This window comes from Lycorma delicatula, chromosome 1 (assembly GCF_047948215.1).
Source record: "Lycorma delicatula isolate Av1 chromosome 1, ASM4794821v1, whole genome shotgun sequence".
In the NCBI taxonomy this organism is placed as follows: domain Eukaryota; kingdom Metazoa; phylum Arthropoda; class Insecta; order Hemiptera; family Fulgoridae; genus Lycorma; species Lycorma delicatula.
This window is the reverse complement of record NC_134455.1, coordinates 192,884,852-192,908,861: the sequence shown is the minus strand read 5'-3', so window position 1 is coordinate 192,908,861 and position 24,010 is coordinate 192,884,852. Positions and strand designations below refer to the sequence as shown.

At 31.9% G+C, this 24,010-nt stretch overlaps 1 protein-coding gene across 1 annotated transcript in view; it reads right to left on the bottom strand.

Annotated features, from left to right (window-relative positions):
- LOC142317735 (ras-specific guanine nucleotide-releasing factor 1-like) overlaps positions 1–24,010 on the bottom strand; it is a 526,102-nt gene that overhangs the window by 128,006 nt on the left and 374,086 nt on the right. The window contains exons 14-15 of the mRNA XM_075354282.1: positions 19,962–20,068; positions 284–471 (exon numbers count right to left, since the gene is read on the bottom strand). Of these exons, the coding sequence (XP_075210397.1) occupies positions 284–471; positions 19,962–20,068 (295 nt within the window). The remainder of the gene's footprint in view (positions 1–283; positions 472–19,961; positions 20,069–24,010) is intronic.

Sequence of the window (24,010 nt, the reverse complement as noted above, 5' to 3'; positions counted from 1 at the left end):
ATTACACAATATTCATAGAAAACAAATCAAATTAAAATCACAAATGTTTGAATTATTTTTATATGACTACAAAATGAAAATAATATCTGATACTTCTGTAGGAGGTAGTCTTCTTGAAAGTATATTATACTGTAATGTATATATCCTTACACTACTACCCTTAAAAAATTCAATGATGTTAAAATTTTTCAAGTATATTAGTGACCTTACTAGTTGAATATATAAACAGCTAATATATTTTAATTTAAACTCAACATAATGTACACAGCATCAATATAGTTACCTGACTAATGTCACTGATCCACGCAGCTTTTTCTTGAACAGTAGGTGCAACAAGATGCACAGTTGTTGGGGACTGACCACCTTTCATGTCTAACACCATTTTGAAATCCCTATTATGGATATTACCACTGCCTCCTGACATCTCGCTCATCCCACTTGACTGACTTGACATTGAGCATACTGAAGACTCTTCCATTACAAAAAGAAAACACGAGTTATATTATTAGAACACTAGTTGTCCATTAGGATCAAGTAATACATTGACTAAACTAAAAATTAAGCAACGTATAAGAAATAATTTTCCTAATAAGATAAATTATAGTATTAAGAATAGTGATTAAGTATTTCCTAATTAAGTATTAAAAATACCACAGCAAAGAAAATCAATTGATGAAAAAATAAGAAGAACAAGAGGAAACAATTCAAGGAAGACAAACTCATAATGAAGAATATTATGAAAAAATGAAGCCAAGGTAAAAAAATTAAGATGGAAAGACACTTTTGCCAGGAAGAGAAAGTAATATAGAAAATATACAGAAAGAAATATACTTCAGTATTTCAAATATCAAACGAATTTCATAGTTTCCTTTACAGGTTAGTCCTACAATCTCTTCCTCGTATGAATTCCTAACAGTTTCATTACTAAATACACCTTATTTAGTAATATTAAAAATTAGAATTTTATTGATAATAGAACAGGTACAGTTGGTTGCTATTTATGACATTGTCATGCCTTTCTGAAAATCAATACCAATCTTTAATCATAAAAAGAATGTCGACAGAACGCATGCTAATACAAAGATGCTGCAATTACAAAAGATTAACTTTATTTAATTCTGTATAACACAAAATTACATATGTAATATCATATAATTTATTAATATTGCTGTGCTTTCAATTAATTAAATTTTTTGATTATCTGTGAGATTTTTTGTTACAGTTTAATTACTTCAATTGTTCTTACTAATCTTTTTAATTTAGTTAAACATAAACTTCCTCTTTAGAATATATATTCCTCTGTTAAAAAATATTAATGTATAATATATCCCTCTCTAGAAAAATGTTCTTGGCATAAAAACACATATCTGCTTCCCCACTATTACAAAATGTTTATAAAATTAATAATATAAGAAGAACATTAACAATCACCCTAGAAATACAATTTTATAAACTTGTTTATTACAACAGTTCAACAGCCAATAAATCTGAGCAATGTACTTGCATAAAATTTTATGTGAAACTTGGTAAATCACCTACTGACACTTTCAAAATGCTTCATGAGGCCTTTAAAGAAGATTCATCAAGTCAAAGGTTTTTGAATGGAATGCTTGTTTCAAGGCCAGTAGTACATCACTTGAAGTTGATCAAGTGATCCAGGTGACTTTTCATAAGCAATCACATGAAAATGGAGAGAAAATTCAGGTACTCATCCATGAAGGCCACCACAGAACAGACAACTTAATGTATCACAACGTTGGAATTGCTTAGGGACCTACCCAAGATTTTAACTGAAAATTTAAACACCATCATGTTGTTGCTACAATCATCCTTCACCTCTTGTCACTCAGTAAATAGCAGTAGCATATTGGTGTGCGTCATAAGCATCATGACATGGCTAACAATGATCCAACTTCCATCTCTAGTATCATAAACAGAGATGAGTTGAGTTTAAGGTAGCAATCCAACAAATTCTTGGAGAACAACACCTTTGATGTTAAAAGATATGACAAGCATGCATTTGTTCTTTTCTGATTGCTGCCTCTTCTTTGGTTTAGCTGACTGTGAGCTTTTACACTGTGATGATCATTGCTTTGTCTCTATATTGTTGTCATAAACCCAACTCATCTCTGTTTATGATCCTAGAAGTAGAAGTTGGATTTCAACGACTGTAAGAAAAGCATGGTTAATGGTTGACTGCAGCACGCAATACTAACTGAATGATGTTGAGTCCCACTAGTGTGCTAACCCGTCGTAAATAAATAGCTAAACGGTTATTACTTTCAACAACAAGCTTTGTAAAAAGTTAATTACTTTGAGTGTAAAGCATAAAACTTTGGCTCGTACACTAAATAAATCTATGTTATATTTATTATATGTTACAAAATATTCTTCTTAAAGTTTTAATTGGGAATGACATTTAATGAGTTTTAAGTGATTTTGCAGGTTCCCTCTCCCCAAAGATCTTCTTCTGGCCACTAATGACTGGCTGCTTCCATGATTCTTGGCTGCTGTACAAGGAAAATATAAATCTGGAAACTTTGCTGGACTTGTCTCCAAATTATAGTTAAAGAGTGCCCAGAAACTTGGAAAAGCTATCCTTTTTTGATTTAGTCATTTCTTGTCTCATTACTGGTGCCTTATACCTCCACTCAACCACATTCAGGATGAATTTGGTTTTCTCTGCCTTCTTCCTAGCTTCCTCTCTTTCATTCCTGAATCTTGAAAAGGACTTGCATTCAGAATTGTAAACCTTACCCTAGGGTTCATGCTGTGCATGAACCCTACCTTTTGCCGCCTTCAGCATAAGGTAGCATAGTTTTTGGGCATTGTTATCAGCAGATGTTACAATGAAATAAAAGCTGTCTGTAGTTAGCTTTTCTTCCAGATCTGTTTTAAAGTTTTGCCAGTTTATTTTCTTAAATTCCAGCTGCACCTAGTTTCTATGAGAGGTCATATTCTCTTTCTCTCCCATCAAGCCATGCTCAAGTAAATATCATGCAGTGACCACAACCTGCTTCTCCAGTGATTTTTCTTTCTGCTCTGCAAAAGACATTAGTGATTAGTGTTAAACCTGGATTTGTTGTGGATCCACTGTAGTGCAAGTACATAGGTATATCAGTGGCATTATATAGGAGCTACCCACAGTTTGTTGACATAGTCTTGAATTGCCTTGCCAACACTGTTAGTGTCTTGGTATCCAATACCAGGAAAATGTGCACTGAAATCAGCTACAATTAAATTTTTATCATCTACATTTATAAAATCGATATTCTACACCTTGTTTGATGGGTTGTACGATTCATATATTCAAAAATGTTGTTTTTTACCCAAACATCCAATTTAATCATTTCACAAAGATCCATACTTTTAATAATCCTAAACTCAATCATCAATCTTTTTTGTCTGCAACCTGACGAGATTTTGAGAGAAGATACATCTGATGGTTAGATCTTGTCTTATAGACACACAAGGATTATATTACCATACTTAACATACAAGGTTTATATTACACCTCTCTTTCCATAAAGGTAATGGGGTGCTGACATCGGCAAACGTGACTGAAGTAGAACAGCGGCAATATCAGGCCATATGACTTACAACTTGGGCTGTGAAAACAACACCAATCCTGGCATTGCAAACTGCTACGAATAATCTACTATTGGCCTGGAAACAGAATGATTAATGATTCTTCAGAATGAGAAATTAACTAGACTGTCTTTTGATGATTACTAGCATAGATATGCTCAACATAAATGTCGTTTAAAAACACAAAAGGGTTTTATACAGCAGGTCAAGGAAATAAGGCAGGAATTTGTTTCTTTTTGTAGATAGAACCTCTCAAATTTTCAGAATGCCCATTATGTACATTCAACATTGAAGTCAGGCTGAACTTATCTAAGCTGCTGAAGAAATCGGATATGTAATCTATAGATGTGAAGGTTCAATTATGAACTGCAGATATTTAAGAGTATGTAAAGAACTGATTGATTAAAGAAATATGTGTGAAGTAACATTTTACTGGAAGGCCAGAAGTCTAATAATGTTATATCAATAGATTGAGCATTGAATAAATAAACATATTTGAAAAAATAATTTAAAGTTACTGAATCGCTTATTTTTTTTAATAATTATTATTAATGAGTATAAATACACCTTATTGCTTTTTTTATCTTTTTTTTTCTAAGATTTACAATGGATTTTTACAACCGTCTTACTTAAGTTTTTTAATCCCGATTTATGTTTTCTGTTTGCTATTTGATATATCTGAAAAATTTGTTTTGTCTTATTTTATGTTTTTCATCTAGTTTTTCAGGTTAATTATGTAAATGCTTTCCATAAATCCCACGTAGCATTGCACTTTATTACATATGTTTTTCATGCAAAATAACCAATCTGTAGTTTACAAAGAAAATATATATATTTTTTTAAAATAATAAATAATATCTGATTTAAACCAGATACTAAGTCAGTAATTAAACTTATAAAAAATTGTTGTTGGAACCTCATATTTTATTTTATAAATATTTCTTTATTATCGTTGTGTGATTAATATTTACTGAGGATATATATTTCTGAGAAAACTAAAATGATCAAAACTAATAAGTTGGTAAATGGAAAGAATACCAGTTTGACCTGTTGTACCTTTAAAATCAAGTTAAAGACATATAATAAATACCAAATGAAATCTATTTTGTTTTTATTATTTTAGAAAAACATAGTTTTTTTAACTCTAATTTTTTATGTGCAATTTTCAAGCTTAATAACGTTGACAAAACAAGTTTCTAAAACATGCAACATATATGTTAAAGTATGGAATTATATTTTTATCCTCACCAGATTTCAGGAGGTTCTGGTTTTCAGTGATAGTAACCCCTTGAATAAAAGATATCTCTGTCCTCAGATATGGTATTATTGAAACAAATTTTTAACAGCAATAAAAAACAGTTTTACAAAAACATTTCAAAAAGTCACCAATAAAATATTTTAAAAAGGAGTGAAAAAGAAAAATGAAATTGGAAACAAAATTTAAAAAACTCTTTTGATGTCAAAATACTAAGTAAGTCATTCTGTAAAACCACAGCAAAAAATGCTGTGAGCCAGCCATATAGGTGTTGGCTTTTATGCTTGTATCTTCATTATTTCCCAAAATATCTTACCAAAATGTTATTGGTAAGTATGCAGGGTGATATTAAAACATGGAAATGGCTTCACATTTCAAATCTGAGGATACTAGGAGGTAAAAACAACTGCAGATCTAAATAGTTACATACTTACTACCTCACAGTGTTTGAAATTTTTGTCCACCATCTTGGATCCACCACATTGAATCAAACATTTTTTTTTTTTTAAATAGGAAGGTGGACATGTGATACATAATTTTAATGTAAAATTTTACAGAAAAAAATTGCAAAATATGTTTCTTCATAAATACACTTGTTTTCAAGTTAAAAGCAATCAAAGTGCAAAAACAAAAAATTCACAGTAGTAATAAAACAAGTTTTCAAGACCACTTAATTCAATTGTTAACTTCAAATTGTGTTTATACTTTGCGAAGATTGTTCATTGTTTATTGTAATTTTAACATTTTTTTTATATATTTACTTTTATTAATTGTCTAATCAGAAAATGAAGAGAAGGAAGTTTAGAAATTGTAGTTGCTGCACCATAGGATATATATGTAGACTCTTTATCATTGCACAACTGTTAATGTCATGTAGTCTACACTACTATATTTTGTGAACCTGCGTATTTATTTGTAAACAATCGTTTTATAAATCCTATTTCATATAAGTTTGATTTTTATTGTGCTATAATACTGGGGAACAACAGAGAATGTTTTTTCGTCTCAGGAAGAAAAATATGTGATTTTGATAGCATTTATTCTCCTGAATTCAAATATGATATTGGTTTTTTCCCATCATGCAAAGTTTCCAAGAGACAGACATTTATAATTTCAAACATTTTAATATTTTTTGCATTCTTAACTATGCAATATTCAAACATCTGACTCATCTAGAAAGTAAGAAATTACGATTTTCTGCTATATTTAGCTTGTGGAGCATGATCCAACAATAATTGGCCAGCATATTAGGATTCCATTTTTATGCACAGTGTTCCCCGTGCTCATCGCTCACTGTGCCAAGATTTTCCAGGAAGTGTAATCTTAAGGACATATTCATATTACAACCCAAATTTTTATAAGATGTTATAAGATCGTTGACAATATCACGGTAATTTTCCACCTTTCGATTAAAAAAAAACACTTGAGTAACATTTTTGAATGCTTGCCAAGCTGCTTTCTCCAGTGGATTAAATAGTTCCTCAAACTTTTCATCATGCAGTGATCGTATTTGTGGACCCACAAAATATTCCTTCATTAATTTCTGCATCACAAATTTTAAGAAACTTCTGTTTAGTACATGAAACCAGGAGGAGTATTGTCCATGTCCTTGACAAAATTCTTCATTAATCCTAGTCTGATATTTAATGGAAGTATATATACATATTTTAAGGATTACACAAGAGTCATTTTTCTGTTCAGAAATGAGTGATTTGCAATTAGGCCATTCTTTTCTAATAAAATGGCTTTTTCTGTCCCTACTATCCCATTCACACAAAAAACAACATTACTTTGTGTAATTAAGCTGCAGACCATGAATACGTACAATTATCTTCAAATCACCACAAATATTCCCATATATTGCATAGGCTATTGAAGCTTTTCCAAAATAAATTTAAAATTTTCATAAGTTTCTTTCATACTAGCTGAGTGTGCCACAGGTACTGATGGGGATTTATTGCCATTATGCAGAAGCACAGCTTTTAAACTAACTTTAGAGGAATCAATGAGCAAGTGCCATTCTGTTGGGTAATGTTCATTACAAAGTGTCTCAATAAGAGAAGAAATGCCATTACAAAACACTAAGCCATTTCCTTCAGAAGAATAGTCTTTAAATTCATAATTACAATTAGAATAAGTACATATCCTTGTATTCATTTGAAGAAGATTACATCCTTTTAGCCACGAAGGAAGCACTTCAGACTGTTTTTTGGATAACTTTAAATATCATATGAGATCGTTAAGATTTTCTTGAGTCAGTAAATGAGATTGCAAGTGGTCTTATTGCAGATTGCAAGTTAGAATACACCACTGTATGTTTTGATTTTGACGTAATCCCTTTAATGTTTGTTAAGCAGAAATAAAAGTCAGAAGAGTGATCTTTGGGTTCCCTCAAAATCATAGGGATAGCAAATGGCATTTGGTGTGTGCCATTTTTCCATGCAGTGAGAAGCCTAGAACATGATAAACAGGTATGTAGGGCCCAGGCCCTTGTTTGATCCCCGACTTTACATCCAAAATAAAGTTCATAACACTTTTTACTAATGGAGTACGGTTTCACCTTTGGAACTTGAGCAACACTTCACCACATACATAATAAAAATTGTTAGGATGATTTAAACCAACTGCATTTTGTAACTAACAACTAATTAAAAGGAATAAAGTTGTAAATTTGTAATACACAATAATTCAGTCCCCAATGATGTGTTTACTGGTTCACTACTATCTCACAACTGGCATCATTCTGATGAATGTGTGCTACACTAGATTATGTTTATACATGTCTATACTTGTCTGAACCTGCACAACAGTAGCAACGCTACCCTTTGAGTTTGCTCATTTGGTTCCATCATATTTACAATGCTCTAGGAGCTTTTACTTGACAATGGATAAATGGACGAAAAAATGTTTTAAAATATTTAAAAAAATTAAAATAACAAAAAAACTGTGGGTAATGGAAATATTCCAAATACATATTTGAAAACAGGATAAAAAACTTCATTACATACACCTGTTGGTACTCATGAAATAAAAATCATGTTGACCAGTGTAATCAGACTATTATTTTAAAAAAGATAGTATCAGAATTACTCTACAATTTCTAAATTTATATTCTCTAACTTCATCAACATAAAATCAATATTTATATATATTACAATTAACATAATATACAAACCACATGATAATATTAATAATAATGCATAATAATAAGAGACCACTGATTACACAGCAGTGAAAAAAAGATTAAAATTAGACACCTATTTTATTTTATATTTTGGCTAAATTAATTGTTTTGACTTTTCTAGTCCAACATCTCAAATTTCAATAGTTTTAGAAAAAACATTAATAATTACAAACATTATTAAAATTAAGTTTATAATAGTATTTACAAATTTTAATGCATAATGATGAGGGATCAATGTCAGTCATTTAAAAACAACAGTTAATGGTGTTTTGTGTTACACACAAAATATTCTGAGAAGCTGGTGATGCCCTCGACTTGATAGAAAATGGTAAGCACTGGAATAATTGCCTCAGCGAATCAATAGTTTGTAGATCTCAGCCTTACTAGATCTTTTTGTCATACTGTTATTAAATTACAAAATTTCTAACCAAAAAAAGTCCAGGATAAATATAAATGATCTGAAGGCTATAAAAAAAAAAACTAATAAAACTCATATTTTGTATGAAACTGGGGAAAACGTTCACAAAAACATTTCAACTTTTGAAACATGCTTACAAAGATGATGCTCTGGGTCATATGCAATGTTACAAATGGTTTTCATGATTTAAAAGTGGTCATCAGTCTATTGAAGATGACTCTCAACCAGGAAGGCCTTTGACTTCAACTAATGACACCCACGTTCAGAAAATCAACAAACTGGTGCATACAAATCGCGCATTGACTGACAGAGAACTTGTAGAAGAGGTTACCATCTTGATTGGATCATGCAATGACATTTTAACTGAAAAAATGAACATGCATAAAGTTGCAGGAAAGTTCCTTGTTTGATGGCCAAACAGCAAAAAGAACATCAAGTGAATGTTTGTCAGAAACTTCTTGAACGAGCCAATGATGACGAAACATTCAAGCAAAGGATCATAATAGGAGACAAAAGCTGGGTTCACAGCTACGACATTGAGACAAATCATCCCAATGATTGGCAAAGGATCTCCAAGCCCAAAGAAAGCACATCAGTCTCAATCCAGTGTCAAAGTGATTCTCTCTGTTTTTTCGATTTTAATGGAATTGTGCGCATTTTGAATTCTTGCCTCATGTTGAAACAGTGAACCATGTGTAGTAACAAGGCATTCTACAACGGTTATGTAAAAATTCTGCAAAAAGAGACTGGAGTTGTGGTGAGACAACTCATGGTTCCTTCACCACGACAATGCGCCTGCACTTAGCTTTGTCAATTCATCAGTTTTGTGCCAAAAATCAGATGACAGCCTCCCTACTCATCAGACCAGGCTCCTTGCAATTTTTTCTTATTTCCAAAATTAAAATCAGTGATGAAAGGGTGCCTTTTTGAGAATATTGAAGACATTAAAGCAAATTTGTCACAGACTTTAAAGCCATATCAAATGAAGCTTGAGATAATAAATGTACAATAGTCTACAAAAAGTCTCTAGAATCTCTTGACCATACTTTACAGGATATGTGCAACAAGAATCTGGTAATGGGAGGAATAACCACAATATTATGTGGAAATCTTCATCAGACCCTACCGATCATTCCAAGATACACAATAGCTAATGATATTGAAGCTTCCTGAAATCTTCCTAAATCTAGCCTCTTGTGTAAGTATTTTCCCCCAAAATAAACATGAAGATAATCTATTTTTTCCGATAAATATAATTTTTATCTGAATGTCTGCACTCATAGGAGACAGCATGTATGAAAATATAAATTTATTTACTACCATCAGTGAACAGAATATGTTGAAAAATTTTAACTCACTTATTCCATAGTATCTATGAAAAAGCATTCAAAAACTGAAATCTAAAACAGCTTATTGGTTTTATGAAAATAAATACTGACAATAAAATATTATACAGTAAATTTTGTTAATAAACTGGTTTTGCCATAATTTAACAGAGGAGGAACTTATCTATAAACTGATTGACACCAATTTAAATACAGATGATTATGTTGAATATCCTAAAAAACTTCTAGTCTCAGGAATTGGTTGCATTACCTTCACAAATACTAAAATTTAAACTTGGTAGTCCCATAACATTATTAAGACATAATTAACCTGTACCATCCACACCTCTGAAATTATACTAGACTACAAGTCACATATTTAGAAAAACTTTATACTCGAGGCCAAGATTACAACAGGTGTTAGTGAAGCTGAAACAGTACAAAGGCACTAGAAAAGTTTTGCAATATGACAGAATGGATTATCACAGGCAGTTACAAGTTAGCACAAATTTAGACAGGTCCGAACCTGCACTGTAGCCGCTCTAGTCACAATCATTTGCGTTTTAACTGGGTTAATGAAAAGAGACAGTGATGTTGTCATGGACGAAAATTGAATCCCAGGTAATTTTTCATGTGGGTTAAGTGTTGATCACTTTAGAGGAAGTGACTCTTGGGCTTGGAGAGGATTTTCCTCATCATACAACAATATTTGGATTGTACTAAATTTTTAAGAAAAAATTTTGGCCTTGGGATGATCCAAGGTCTAGTCAATCATCTTTGTCTGTGACTGAGGGAAACATTGCTGCCGTACGAAAAATGCTTGAGACAGACAGGCATATGACCTACCATGAAAAAGAGGTGTCCTTGGACATTAATGCATCAGTAGTTAAGTGCAAATCTGTGAGATCATCTTTAAATTAGAAAGCGTTGTACCCTTTGAGTGCCTCATAACTTGACTAACAATTAGATGGCACATTGTGCTTCATGGTCCTGTGAAATACTGAAAAAGTTTGAAAATGGGAAATCTCCCCATGTGAACGGTATTGTGGCAGGTGATGAAACTTTCCTGTATAATTATGACAGGAGAAGATTGAAAGGTAGGCATTTTACAAACAATTATAACCTTCTAAGGGCTTGGAACATTTTTTATTTTGAAAAATGATAAAAAATAATTGTATTTTGAAACTTTTCTAGTGCCCTTAGTATATAAAGTACTAAAGAAAAATAATAGTAAAGAAGTACTAATTATACCAAGAATTCCTCTCATTCTTCTATCATATGCATTGTTGCCGCAAACCAATGATAAGTGTAATTTTAATTATAATACTAATGGTAGTATTACCGTTACAACTGTACTAAACTTGCATCAGTAATTGCAATTTTTTGGAAAATAATATATTTTTAAAGTTAATTGTTATTATGAAAATTATTACCAGTATTTAAAAATAACAAACACAGCAAATTTAGAAAACTTTATTATTTCAAAAATTATAAACCAACACATAGACAAGTAATGGCATAATTTACGAATGTTTCCTGTCAAGTAAAACAATTAGTTAATAACTATATTTATTTATATCACCCTCTCTTTATATGACCTGACAAACAATAAGCACACATGAATAACAAGCATCACATACAAAATAAATAATTATTATCTTAAACTAAATATAGGTTGACAGCAGCAAAATAACAGTTTTCAATCATTGTTTATGTGTACGTAGAATGCAATTTGCCTAGTGCAGCTTTTGTCTTTTTGAATTAGTAATAGTGTATCATGTATAGGATAAGTTTATTAAGTTTAATAAGGGTTTATTTTTCTATATTCCTTTTAATTTACCTTCATACAAAATGAATGTATATAGATCCACAGTGAAACGTAAAAAATTAAATTGGCAAGCTTGGGAGATAATAATATTTAAAATTTCACGAATAAAGAAGCAAATACAATTTGGAAAATGGGGAAAAGACAATCAGCACATTATCTTAATTAAGTATGAAGGAAGAACAGCAGCTGCATGTAAAGTATTCCAACCACAAGGTCACAGATTAAGGAACATAAAAAATTCTGTAAAAAGAAATTAAATTAACTCATCAGTGACTTCCTTTTCTTTCAGTACAAGCAGAAAGTACATGAATTGTGAAAAACCAATTACAGGGATAAATGTCTGCGATATGAGTATAACAAGAAGGCCCATAAGTTTCAAAACATACATTAAGAGTTACCAGTAACAGGCAGACTGTATATCTTAATAGAATGCCCATTTCTTTCAAGTCATACCTATACTAAATCAGGGAAGAAATGTTTCAGAGGACAGACTAAAAACTTCAGTTTCTAAAGGCAGTAGATTAATTATAATACATCCAGAAAGAGAAATGGGATTTGTTCGGAATGCTTGCTTAACTATGAAAGTAACTGCAGAAAGTGTGACTATCACACTCACACTTCTGTATAATTTCAGAAAATTACTTAAAACTAGTTGAAAAAAATTAACAAAATAACGTACAATATCACAAAACATTAAAAGAAAAATATCTACATCCAATTCAAGATAACAAGAAATGCAAGGCTGGTATACACAAACATAACTCCATTCTCATTCTCTTTATCAAAATCTCAACTATACGATTTAATAAAGAAAATACAACCTATATTTATTTAATGAACTTGCTAAGAAAAACAGGCGTCAAGTGTTATAATTACTCCCACATCCAGATTTGAATCCTACTGAAATGATATGGTCTGAAGTAAAAATTTACATTGGCAGCTGTAATGTCACTTTTGACATTGACAATGTTAAAAAGATATGCAGAAATAGATTTGCTGAAAATAATACATTGCATTGGAAGCATAATTGAGAAAAAGTGAAGAAAGTAAAATATTAATAATTAAACAGTAGTAAATAATTGATAATAAACAGAATCTTTTACAATTTCTTTGAAATATGACAATGAGAGTGAAAGTGGCAATACGAGAAACTCAGAATTTAGCAACTAGAATAATGAATTTGACAATCGTCAAATCAATTAAAATTGTAGTAATTCATCAATGGAACAGCATAGTATCAAATTAAAAATAAAAATAAACTAAATTCATGAGATAACTAAAAATTATACTACACATTCTACTTTAAAATTTATTTATGACAAAAACAAACATAAAAAATAATAATACAAATGCTTTTACATAACTAAAATTATAGGGTAATTCTAATTAAAGTATTGACTGCATTATTAGTTAATTTAATTTTCAGTTTTAAAATTTAATTTATTTCATTATATGGACAGTGTATCACAAAGTTCTCCTAGGACTTTTATAACCTATTTGACTCAAGAAAATAATAGTCATATAAAATTCTTACAAATACATGTCCTAAAATGCTTCATTTGTGAGTTACAGTTAGTGAAAGATTTTGCTCAGATTTCAGCTACCCCGGTGAAATGAGGTTGAAATGAAACTTTCAGGACATTAATTAAAGGGTAAAATTAGTGATTTCTTATGGTTTACGACCTAAATAAAATAGTTTCCAGAACTTTATCTTAAGTAGTTTTTTCTGAAATATGGGGTGAAAACCCATAAATTGGGGTAAAAAAACAGTGTTTTTTACATTTGACATACAATAACTTTATTAAATGGGTAATAAACAAATAAAAATTTTAAACAAAACTTGTAGAGAATTTAATTCTGAACAAAATGGTGTAATGTAACTCAAAATGTATGAAAGTTAAATAAAACAAAGAAAAGTTAGAAAAAATCAGAATTTAATTTAGAAACAGTATATTATTACATTTGTCAGAAAAATACTTATTTAATGTAAACAAAAACCAATTTTTTTTTTTTTGGTGATATGAAAAGTTTTTTAAAACAAAATTTACTGTTAAAAATTAAAAAATACTGGAAGCCCATTTTAGGGGTTAATAAAAAATAAACAAAGCAATGTAGCACACGGTTAATTTTTTTCAAAGATTAGTGTAGGTATAAGTACCACAATGAATCTTGATGCTTGGACTACAACAGCTAATGTGATGCCTGTCAAACTGAAAACATTCAGTTTAATTTTCATGCACAGAAGCAAATTCCTTTTATGTAAATACATAATGTCAGCAGACAAATGCTAAATGATAAATTAATTAACATTATAATTGTCTGCCTCCTCTATGAATCATGAGACCTTGCCGTTGGTGAGGGGGCTTGAGTGCTCAGGGATACAGAGTAGCTGGACCGAAGGTGCAACCATATCGGAGAGGTATCTGTTGAGAGCCAGACTAAGGAATGATTCCTGAAAGAGGGCAGCAGCTCTTTGAGTAGTTGTTACGGGCGTGAGTCAGGACAACTTAAACGGCCGTATCAACATCACTCAGTCCTCTGAGTACTGCGCAGCTGAAAGCAATGGAAAACTACAGCTGCTTTTTTTCCAAGAAAATGTGGCTCTCTGCATTTTCACATACCAATAATGGAGGCGCTTTCCTTGGTAAAATATTCCGGAGGTAAAATAGTCCCCCGTTCGGATCTCCGGGTGGGGACTACTAAGGAAGGGGTCACCAGAAAATTAAAAAATAACATTCTACGAGTCGGAGCGTGGAATGTTAGAAGCTTAAAAAAGGTTGGTAGGCTAGAAAATTTAAAAAAGGAAATGGGTAGGACAAATGTGGATATAGTAGGAATTAGTGAGGTTCGGTGGGAAGAGGAAGGCGACTTTTGGTCAGGTGATTTTAGAGTAATTAACTCAGCGTCAAATAATGGGCAGGCAGGAGTAGGTTTCGTGATGAACAAGAAGATAGGGAGGAGAATGGAGTATTTCAAAACGCATAGCGATAGAATCATTGTAATAAGGATAAAATCAAAACCTAAACCGACAACGATTGTTAACGTCTATATGCCTACAAGCGCCCATGATGATGATGAGGTAGAGTGTGTATACGAAGAGATTGATGAAGCAATTAAACACGTAAAAGGAGATGAAAATTTAATAATAGTTGGAGATTGGAATGCAAGCATTGGAGAAGGCAAGGAAGGAAATATAGTGGGTGAATACAGGCTGGGCAAAAGGAATGAAAGAGGGGACCGACTTATAGAGTTTTGCACGAAGTACAATTTAGTAATTGCCAACACCCAATTTAAAAATCATAATAGAAGAATATACACTTGGAAAAAGCCAGGCGATACTGCAAGGTATCAGATAGATTATATCATGGTTAAGCTAAGATTTAGAAATCAACTCGTTGACTGCAAAACTTACCCTGGAGCAGACATTGATAGCGACCATAATTTGGTGATAATGAAATGTAGATTGGGGTTTAAACACCTGAAGAAAAGATGTCAGATGAATCGGTGGAATTTAGAGAAGCTTGAGGAAGAGGAGGTAAAGAAGATTTTTGAGGAGGACATCGCAAGAGGTCTGAGTAAAAAAGATAAGGTAGAAAATGTAGAAGAAGAATGGGAGAATGTTAAAAAGGAAATTCTTAAATCAGCAGAAGCAAACTTAGGCAGAATAAAGAGAACTGATAGAAAACCTTGGGTTTCAGACGATATATTGCAGCTGATGGATGAACGTAGAAAATATAAGAATGCTAGTGATGAAGAAAGTAAAAGGAACTATCGGCAATTAAGAAATGCTATCAACAGGAAGTGCAAACTGGCGAAAGAAGAGTGGATTAAAGAAAAGTGTTCAGAAGTGGAAAGAGAAATGAACATTGGTAAAATAGACGGAGCATACAGGAAAGTTAAGGAAAATTTTGGGGTACATAAATTAAAATCTAATAATGTGTTAAACAAAGATGGTACAACAATATATAATACGAAAGGTAAAGTCGATAGATGGGTGGAATATATTGAAGAGTTATACGGAGGAAATGAATTAGAAAATGGTGTTATAGAGGAAGAAGAGGAAGTTGAGGAGGATGAAATGGGAGAAACAATACTGAGATCTGAATTTAAGAGAGCATTAAAAGATTTAAATGGCAGAAAAGCTCCTGGAATAGACGGAATACCTGTAGAATTACTGCGCAGTGCAGGTGAGGAAGCGATTGATAGATTATACAAACTGGTGTGTAATATTTATGAAAATGGGGAATTTCCATCAGACTTCAAAAAAAGTGTTATAGTTATGATACCAAAGAAAGCAGGGGCAGATAAATGTGAAGAATACAGAACAATTAGTTTAACTAGTCATGCATCAAAAATCTTAACTAGAATTTTATACAGAAGAATTGAGAGGAGAGTGGAAGAAGTGTTAGGAGAAGACCAATTTGGTTTCAGGAAAAGTATAGGGACAAGGGAAGCAATTTTAGGCCTCAGATTAATAGTAGAAGGAAGATTAAAGAAAAACAAACCAACATACTTGGCGTTTATAGACCTAGAAAAAGCTTTTGATAACGTAGACTGGAATAAAATGTTCAGCATTTTAAAAAAATTAGGGTTCAAATACAGAGATAGAAGAACAATTGCTAACATGTACAGGAACCAAACAGCAACAATAACAATTGAAGAACATAAGAAAGAAGCCCTAATAAGAAAGGGAGTCCGACAAGGATGTTCCCTATCGCCGTTACTTTTTAATCTTTACATGGAACTAGCAGTTAATGATGTTAAAGAACAATTTAGATTCGGAGTAACAGTACAAGGTGAAAAGATAAAGATGCTACGATTTGCTGATGATATAGTAATTCTAGCCGAGAGTAAAAAGGATTTAGAAGAAACAATGAACGGTATAGATGAAGTCCTACGCAAAAACTATCGCATGAAAATAAACAAGAACAAAACAAAAGTAATGAAATGTAGTAGAAATAACAAAGATGGACCACTGAATGTGAAAATAGGAGGAGAAAAGATTATGGAGGTAGAAGAATTTTGTTATTTGGGAAGTAAAATTACTAAAGATGGACGAAGCAGGAGCGATATAAAATGCCGAATAGCACAAGCTAAACGAGCCTTCAGTAAGAAATATAATTTGTTTACATCAAAAATGAATTTAAATGTCAGGAAAAGATTTTTGAAAGTGTATGTTTGGAGTGTCGCTTTATATGGAAGTGAAACTTGGACAATCGGAGTATCTGAGAAAAAAAGATTAGAAGCTTTTGAAATGTGGTGCTATAGGAGAATGTTAAAAATCAGATGGGTGGATAAAGTGACAAATGAAGAGGTATTGCGGCAAATAGGTGAAGAAAGTAGCATTTGGAAAAATATAGCTAAAAGAAGAGACAGACTTATAGGCCACATACTAAGGCATCCTGGAATAGTCGCTTTAATATTGGAAGGACAGGTAGAAGGGAAAAATTGTGTAGGCAGGCCACGTTTGGAGTATGTAAAACAAATTGTTGGGGATGTAGGATGTAGAGGGTATACTGAAATGAAACGACTAGCACTAGATAGGGAATCTTGGAGAGCTGCATCAAACCAGTCAAATGACTGAAGACAAAAAAAAAAAAAAAAAAAAAAAATAATTGTCTGACATATATAAACATAGTTTATACTCTATAGTGATTTTATTTATCATAAAAATAAACACAGACAAGCCAAATATTATAACTCAAAAAATGAATCAAATTTTTTAGAATCATCATGAATAAATCGCAAGTCATAACGTAATTTCTGCTATCGATGTTCAAAGACGAAGTGAAAATAAAGTGGCCGACATGAATGAAAAAACTGGAAGTTGTATTGCGTAAAATTAAGGAAACAGAAGCATGAATACATTATTGACAATACTTTGGAATCATTTGTTGTTTCTTTACAAGATAGTGAAAGTGATGGTGATGACTGTAATAATGACTGATGACAGTAACCCTGGAAATTCTAATATTTTTTGTGAAATGGATGGCATTCACCCTCTTTAATTAGAATAGTTTTATTTTGTTCTACACTTAAAAATAATTTCATTCCGATGTAATTTACAATTCCATTATTACTATAGCGTATTTAATCATTATCTTACATTAACTTTTAAATATGTGTAAAAAAAATGGAAAACCAAAAATCAAAGAATCAATGAAGATAATACATTTTGATTTGCTGTTATACCATTTTATGTGTAGGCCTACTATTGTACAATTCCCACCTTCATATAAGTGCTTTTGTAATTCTTGTCATATTTACCATTTTGAAAAATGCATAACATTTTTTTTGCAGAAAATAGTTGGATTTAATTAAAAATTTTTCAGTGAACCAATTCAATTAGACATAATTAATATGTATAAATACAAACATGTAATAAAATTCAAAATATTAACTATACATTAAGGTGATTAAAATTTAAAAAAATTATGTTCTACAGTCCAATACTAACGCAATAAATCTTACAAAGGCCCATTTGCTGTAAGGTAATAAAGTAAATGTTATCCTAAAAAGGTAATAGAATGATTCGAAGAGCAGCTGTTGCTGCATAGTACCAAGCATCATAGATTGGTTGTGCCACCAATACCTGGAGTTACTGATTACCTTGAAAAAACACGCTACCATAATGTAGTGACAGGGGAATCATAAGTTGAGCAATGGCTGCCTTGCAAGAGAAAGCAATGTGCATACTACGATTTCACAAAATCTGATCTGTTATTACTATTCAGAGACATTCTCATTTAAAATATGGTCATGGTTTTCCTAATAAAGACTGTATTAAATGATGTTATCAGCAGTTTAAGGATAAAGGATAGAGGTGCTGGCAGACCTTCTATCTGCGAGGAAGTTGTGGATCGGATAAGAGAAACTTTTCAGAGAAGCCCGGGTAAATCAATTCATTGTGCGAGTATAAAACTGGGAATACTGAAATCAATAACTGTGAAAGAACCTAAAACTTCATGCACACAAATGCAGTTGGTGCATGGAATTGAAGATGACTAAACCATACCATTACAATTTTGCTGTTGACATTCTTGATAAAAGTAAACAAAGATGATGCATTTTTAGAAAGAGCACTCTTCTCTGACAAACCTACCTTCCATATTTCCAGTCATATTAACAGTCACAATTGTCAGATTTGGGATATAAGAATCCTCATGCCATTTGACAAACATAATGTAATAGCCCAAAAATTAACGTTTGTATGCGTTGACTGCTTATGAAATGATCAGATCATTCATCTTCACCAAGCCAATGGTTACTAGCGCTAGTTATCTATAAATGTTACAGGAATATGCAGTACCACAAATTGAACTTAAGCAACCCAATGTTTACTTATAACAAGATGGCGCACCACCACACTGGGGTTTATATGTTAGGGACCACTAACATAAACAATTTTCTCAACAGTAACTTTTTCTCTGAAGGAGTAACTTCAGATATTCTTCCTAATGTGTGGCATGAATTGAATAATGTCTAGAAATTTTATGCCCCACAAAAGGTGCTCATGTTAACTTGTTTGAAGTTAATAAGTGTTGTAAACAAAACTGTTTGAAATGCCCTGTTTAACAATAAAACAGGCATGTAAGTACACATTTGTTATTTTTTTATTAACATAAAATGTACTGAATAATTTATGATCACCCAGTACTAAAAACCTTCAATCAAGTACTCATTACATAGTGTCAGCAAAGCCTTTACTTGCAGAAGGAACAGTCACTGTCCATTGATAAAAGTATTAGGAACTGTTTATTTGTCTTTTTTTAGTACCACGTCAGCTGGCTGAGGACTGAATGTAGAACAAGACAAAAATTAAAATTAAATCAATGTCACCTGAAGTTCTTACTGAGTAAGAAACTTATTTAAAGTTTTGCCATATAGTACAATTAATTCAGGTTGTGTTTGTTCATTTATTATGTTGTTTTTGTGTAACTAAGGATATCTGTAAATTTCATGTGGTTCAAGTGCATTAAGTTTATGTCTTTTATATAATATCATAAAATTTTTTGTTGTAATTAATTTCTTTGAATGTATATATTTGAATGTCAGTGTCTGTGAGGCATTCTACATGCTGATTCCAGTGCCATGTGAGTATTTATATGCCCTTCATATCTGGAAGTGAAGCTGCATATACCACTAGTTTGACTAGAAGCAGTATAACATCTGCAACTACTGAGAAAGGAATGCATTAAATATCTGGAGATTTTCTGGAAGCATATATCCAGATATTTAGAAAGTGAATAATAATTAATTTACTAAGATATTTTGTTACTCAGTGAGCTATAACCAGTTTGTCTGATTACAAATCCTGGAATTAATTCAACCACTAATACACAATAAGCCTGGATATAACTTACCATCATCATCATTTGTACCATGATCTGAAGGATCTTCTATCAAGAGAGCATCTGCAAGTGGAATTTTTCCTACATCTGGGACTAGGTGTAACCGACCACCTGATGTTCTGAAACAAAAAGCAACTTCAAATAGTAGGGAATTATACAAATTAATATTTTTTTATGCATAAAATGATTGTGCTTTATTAATTTGTTTTATTTACTTCATAAAAAACTTGTATATCCTTAAATTTAATTCAGATCAACAATTTTGAACAACTGCTTAGCGATGATAATACCTACATTATGAAATCTTTATAATTAATAATGATAAAAAAGATGTAATTTACAGTGATGTAATGAGTAGTGTGATTATAGTACTGTTGCAGTTTTCTCTTTCTTCATCTACTATCTGTTTGGAAGTTAATTAAACAATTACACAGCTTATAAAGTTTAATATAATGTACAATTTCTGTAATGAGACCATACACTGACTCCTCTCATTTTATCTATTTTTACCTGAAGTGGACAAAAGGAAAATGTTACAGTATTAACATGTCAATAAGTAGTAAGTTACAGTTATTGTTAATGAAAATATTTTCTTTCTGTAAATTGCTTATTAACTTGTTTGAAAACTAACTCAATTTTTTTTTTTAATTTTCATACATTTTTTTTTAATTACAAATCATACTACAATCAATTGTTTTCATAATGTTCTTCAGTGACAAGATTGATACTGGTGTTCTTCACTATAACATAAAAAGTTTTTGCTACAGGATTTTTTAAATTAGAAAGAAACTTGTTTCGGATGCATAATAGTTTAAAAAATTGAATTGTGACAGTTCATTTAGTACACAGCTTTTGTATGGTGTTTTTTTTTTTTATTTTTTACATCAATAACATTACTAATACAACAAAAATTGTAGCCCAAGCCGATACCAGCTAGATCTGTTCATGGAATGAATCTGTTATGGTAGCTAATAGTAACAATCAATGTTTCACTTTTTCTTTTTTTTAAAGAAAAAACAAAGAAACGAGACCCAAACAAATGGCTTTAATTGTGGCAGGGAGCAATTAATCTAAATGATCTAACTGTATGCTGATTAAGGACACTGAAAAAAAAAAAATTGCTGCATATTGGCAAACAGGGATACTTTCCCTACATGTTCAATAATGTACGAACACTCATATAAAGGATGTAATATGGGATGAAATATAAACTTTTAAACTAATTAGTAAATCATGTTAAAACACTACTTCAAACAACAATCACTTCCAACTTATAAAGTAGTACACATATTTTAGAAGTGTTGAAAGCTTTAGCTAAGTCCACCATGTCCGCCGGCCTCCGTGGCGCGAATGATAGCATCTCGGCCTTTCATCTGGAGGTCCTGGGTTCAAATCCCGGTCAAGCATGGTATCTGCACACACTACATGTATTTCATCTCATCCTTTGAAGCAATACCTAACGGTAATCCCAGAAATAAAAAAAATAAAAAATCCACTGTGTCCACAGAAATCAGCAAACAATATTTGTTGGTATTCATTTATTTTGTTTTATTATGATCTCAAAAGATGCTTCTGCACATACAACAGAGATACCCACAAAAAATGAGAATTATTTTCTGCAAACAAGTGGGTTGGCAGCGCTACCCACCCTCTCCAGCTAGGTATGAAACATTCTCTCAACTCAGTTGGCCAGGTAGCCACTGAGCAGTTCTCATGAACTGGTGATTCATGAGAAGCCATCACAGTGGACAGAGTGATTATTTCTTAAGCCCCTCACAATGCTCTTAGTGATTTTGCAATGGCAAACTTTTATAGAGCAACATGCCAACATCAAATTCTATTTCATGTTAAAGAAAACAGTGGCAGAAACAGTTTCAGTGCTTCAGGAAGCTTAAGGGAGGGAAGTTCTAAGTCAGGCAAGAAAATGCAAGTGGTTTGCCAGGTTCAGAAGTGGCCAAATACCACTTGAATGTCAAATGCCCCTCAACATCCCAGAACAGGTAAAAATGTTCAAAAAGTGTGTAATGTGATGGCATTGCACACTTTGGACAGATTAAACTTTTGGCAATCAAGAATCATCATGTTTAATTCAACAATCAATGAATTGGAGGAAATAATTGGAATTTTCTGGAGTTCATGCCAAAGAATTGTAAGTGAAGATTTAAATATGAGACTTTGTCATAGCAAAGTTTCTTCCACAACTGCTTTCTAGTGACCAAAAGGAGTGTGCTAGTAATTGAAAGAACCGGCGCAAACTCAAATGAATTTTTTAACAAAAGTTATAACAGTGAATGAATCTTGGTGTTATGACTACAAGCCTGAAATAAAATAGCAGTCCAACCAATAGAAGGCAGCTTCATTGCCCAGGCCAAAAAAAGCATGGCAAGTGAAATTAAATGCGAAGTCCATGATGATTTGTTTTTTTGACATCAAAGGAGTCATTCATGTTGAATTTTTCCTCAGATCACCACAATGAACCAACATAACTATCTGCAAGTTCTGAGGTGATTGCATGAGGCAGTGAGAAAAAATTGACTTGGATTGTGGCAATCAGGGTACTGGCTGTTTTATTATGACAACACACCTACCCACACAGCATTGAAAATCAACCAGTTTTTGATGAAAAAAAGTACGACAACCCCCCCTTACTTGTCCAATCTAGCTCCCTGCGACTTCTTCTTATTCCAAAGAAGGAAGAAAAACCTAAAGGTAAAGAGTTTTCAGGATGTAGAAGGGGTTAAGAAAAAATTGTAAACTTAACATGTAAACTTAATTGCAAATTGAACTTAACAGCACAAGTTCAGAAGAATATAAAATTTTTTTCAAACAGTGAAAAAATCATTGGGACAAGTACATATCACCTAATGGACAGTTTTTTGAGGGGACTGATGTTTTCAAGATGTTTCTTAAATAAAAAAAATTAAATAAATAATTTTAGTTTTTTCTTTCTTTTTTTTGGCAGCCTCTCATATATCATAACAAGGAAGATGGGATAGATGAAAAGATAGATGCAAGAATACTATATGCTTGCCAACAAATCCAATTTCATTATTTACATCTCTCGCAAAACAGTGATAAAACATGACAGAATATTTTTATCCTGTCTGCACGCATAGCAACTTTGCGCAGAATATTACAAACCTTCTGAAAACATAACCAACTTATTCATTCCAGGACCATCTGAAAATATTGATTCAAGATGGTAATTTGAACCCAAATAATATTGCTTGGCAAATACAATTAATTTCCTTACTGTCTTAAGGTGATCTGGATATAAACATTCTTTTAATATTAATTAACAGCATTCAGTAACTTAATAAGCAGATAAATATTAACTTTCCATCCAGCCAACTTGAAGCATATACCTTTTTTTCTGTGTAGTACACTTAACCATCCCTGATATTATATATATATTTATTATGGTATACAACAGAATAAAATATTTACTTAATAAACAAGTCTAATTATTGCCAAAAACTGCAGCAGAGTCCCCCAACACACTCATACATCACTTTCATTATCTGAATCAAACTCTCAAAAACTAATTCAGTTGTACCTTCATCAATGGTGGCAACAGCGCAGTATATATTCAAACTTTCATCACTTTCTTACAGTGGACCTCACTTTGAGAATTAATGATTAAATTTACAAAAATCCCTTTTAATTTTTCGAAGGGCAATAACACTGTTACCAGCAAAATATCATTCTGCTCTATATCTATCCTAGTTATTTTTTATTCTCACCGATTCATTTAAGTATTGCATCAAACTTGAAAATTTTTAACAGCAAGATAACATGGATTTGAATGCTAGATCGTGGATACCGGTGTTCTTTGGTGGTTGGGTTTCAATTAACCACAGATCTCAGGGATTGGTCGAACTGAGAATGTACAAGACTACACTTCATTTACACTCATACATATCATCCTCATTCATCCTCTGAAGTATTATCTAAACGGTAGTTCTGGAGGCTAAACAGGAAAAAGAAAGAAAGATATCTTCCAACCACCATTTTCAAGATATCTTGAAAAACATACCATCATATGAATTAATATTAGCTAT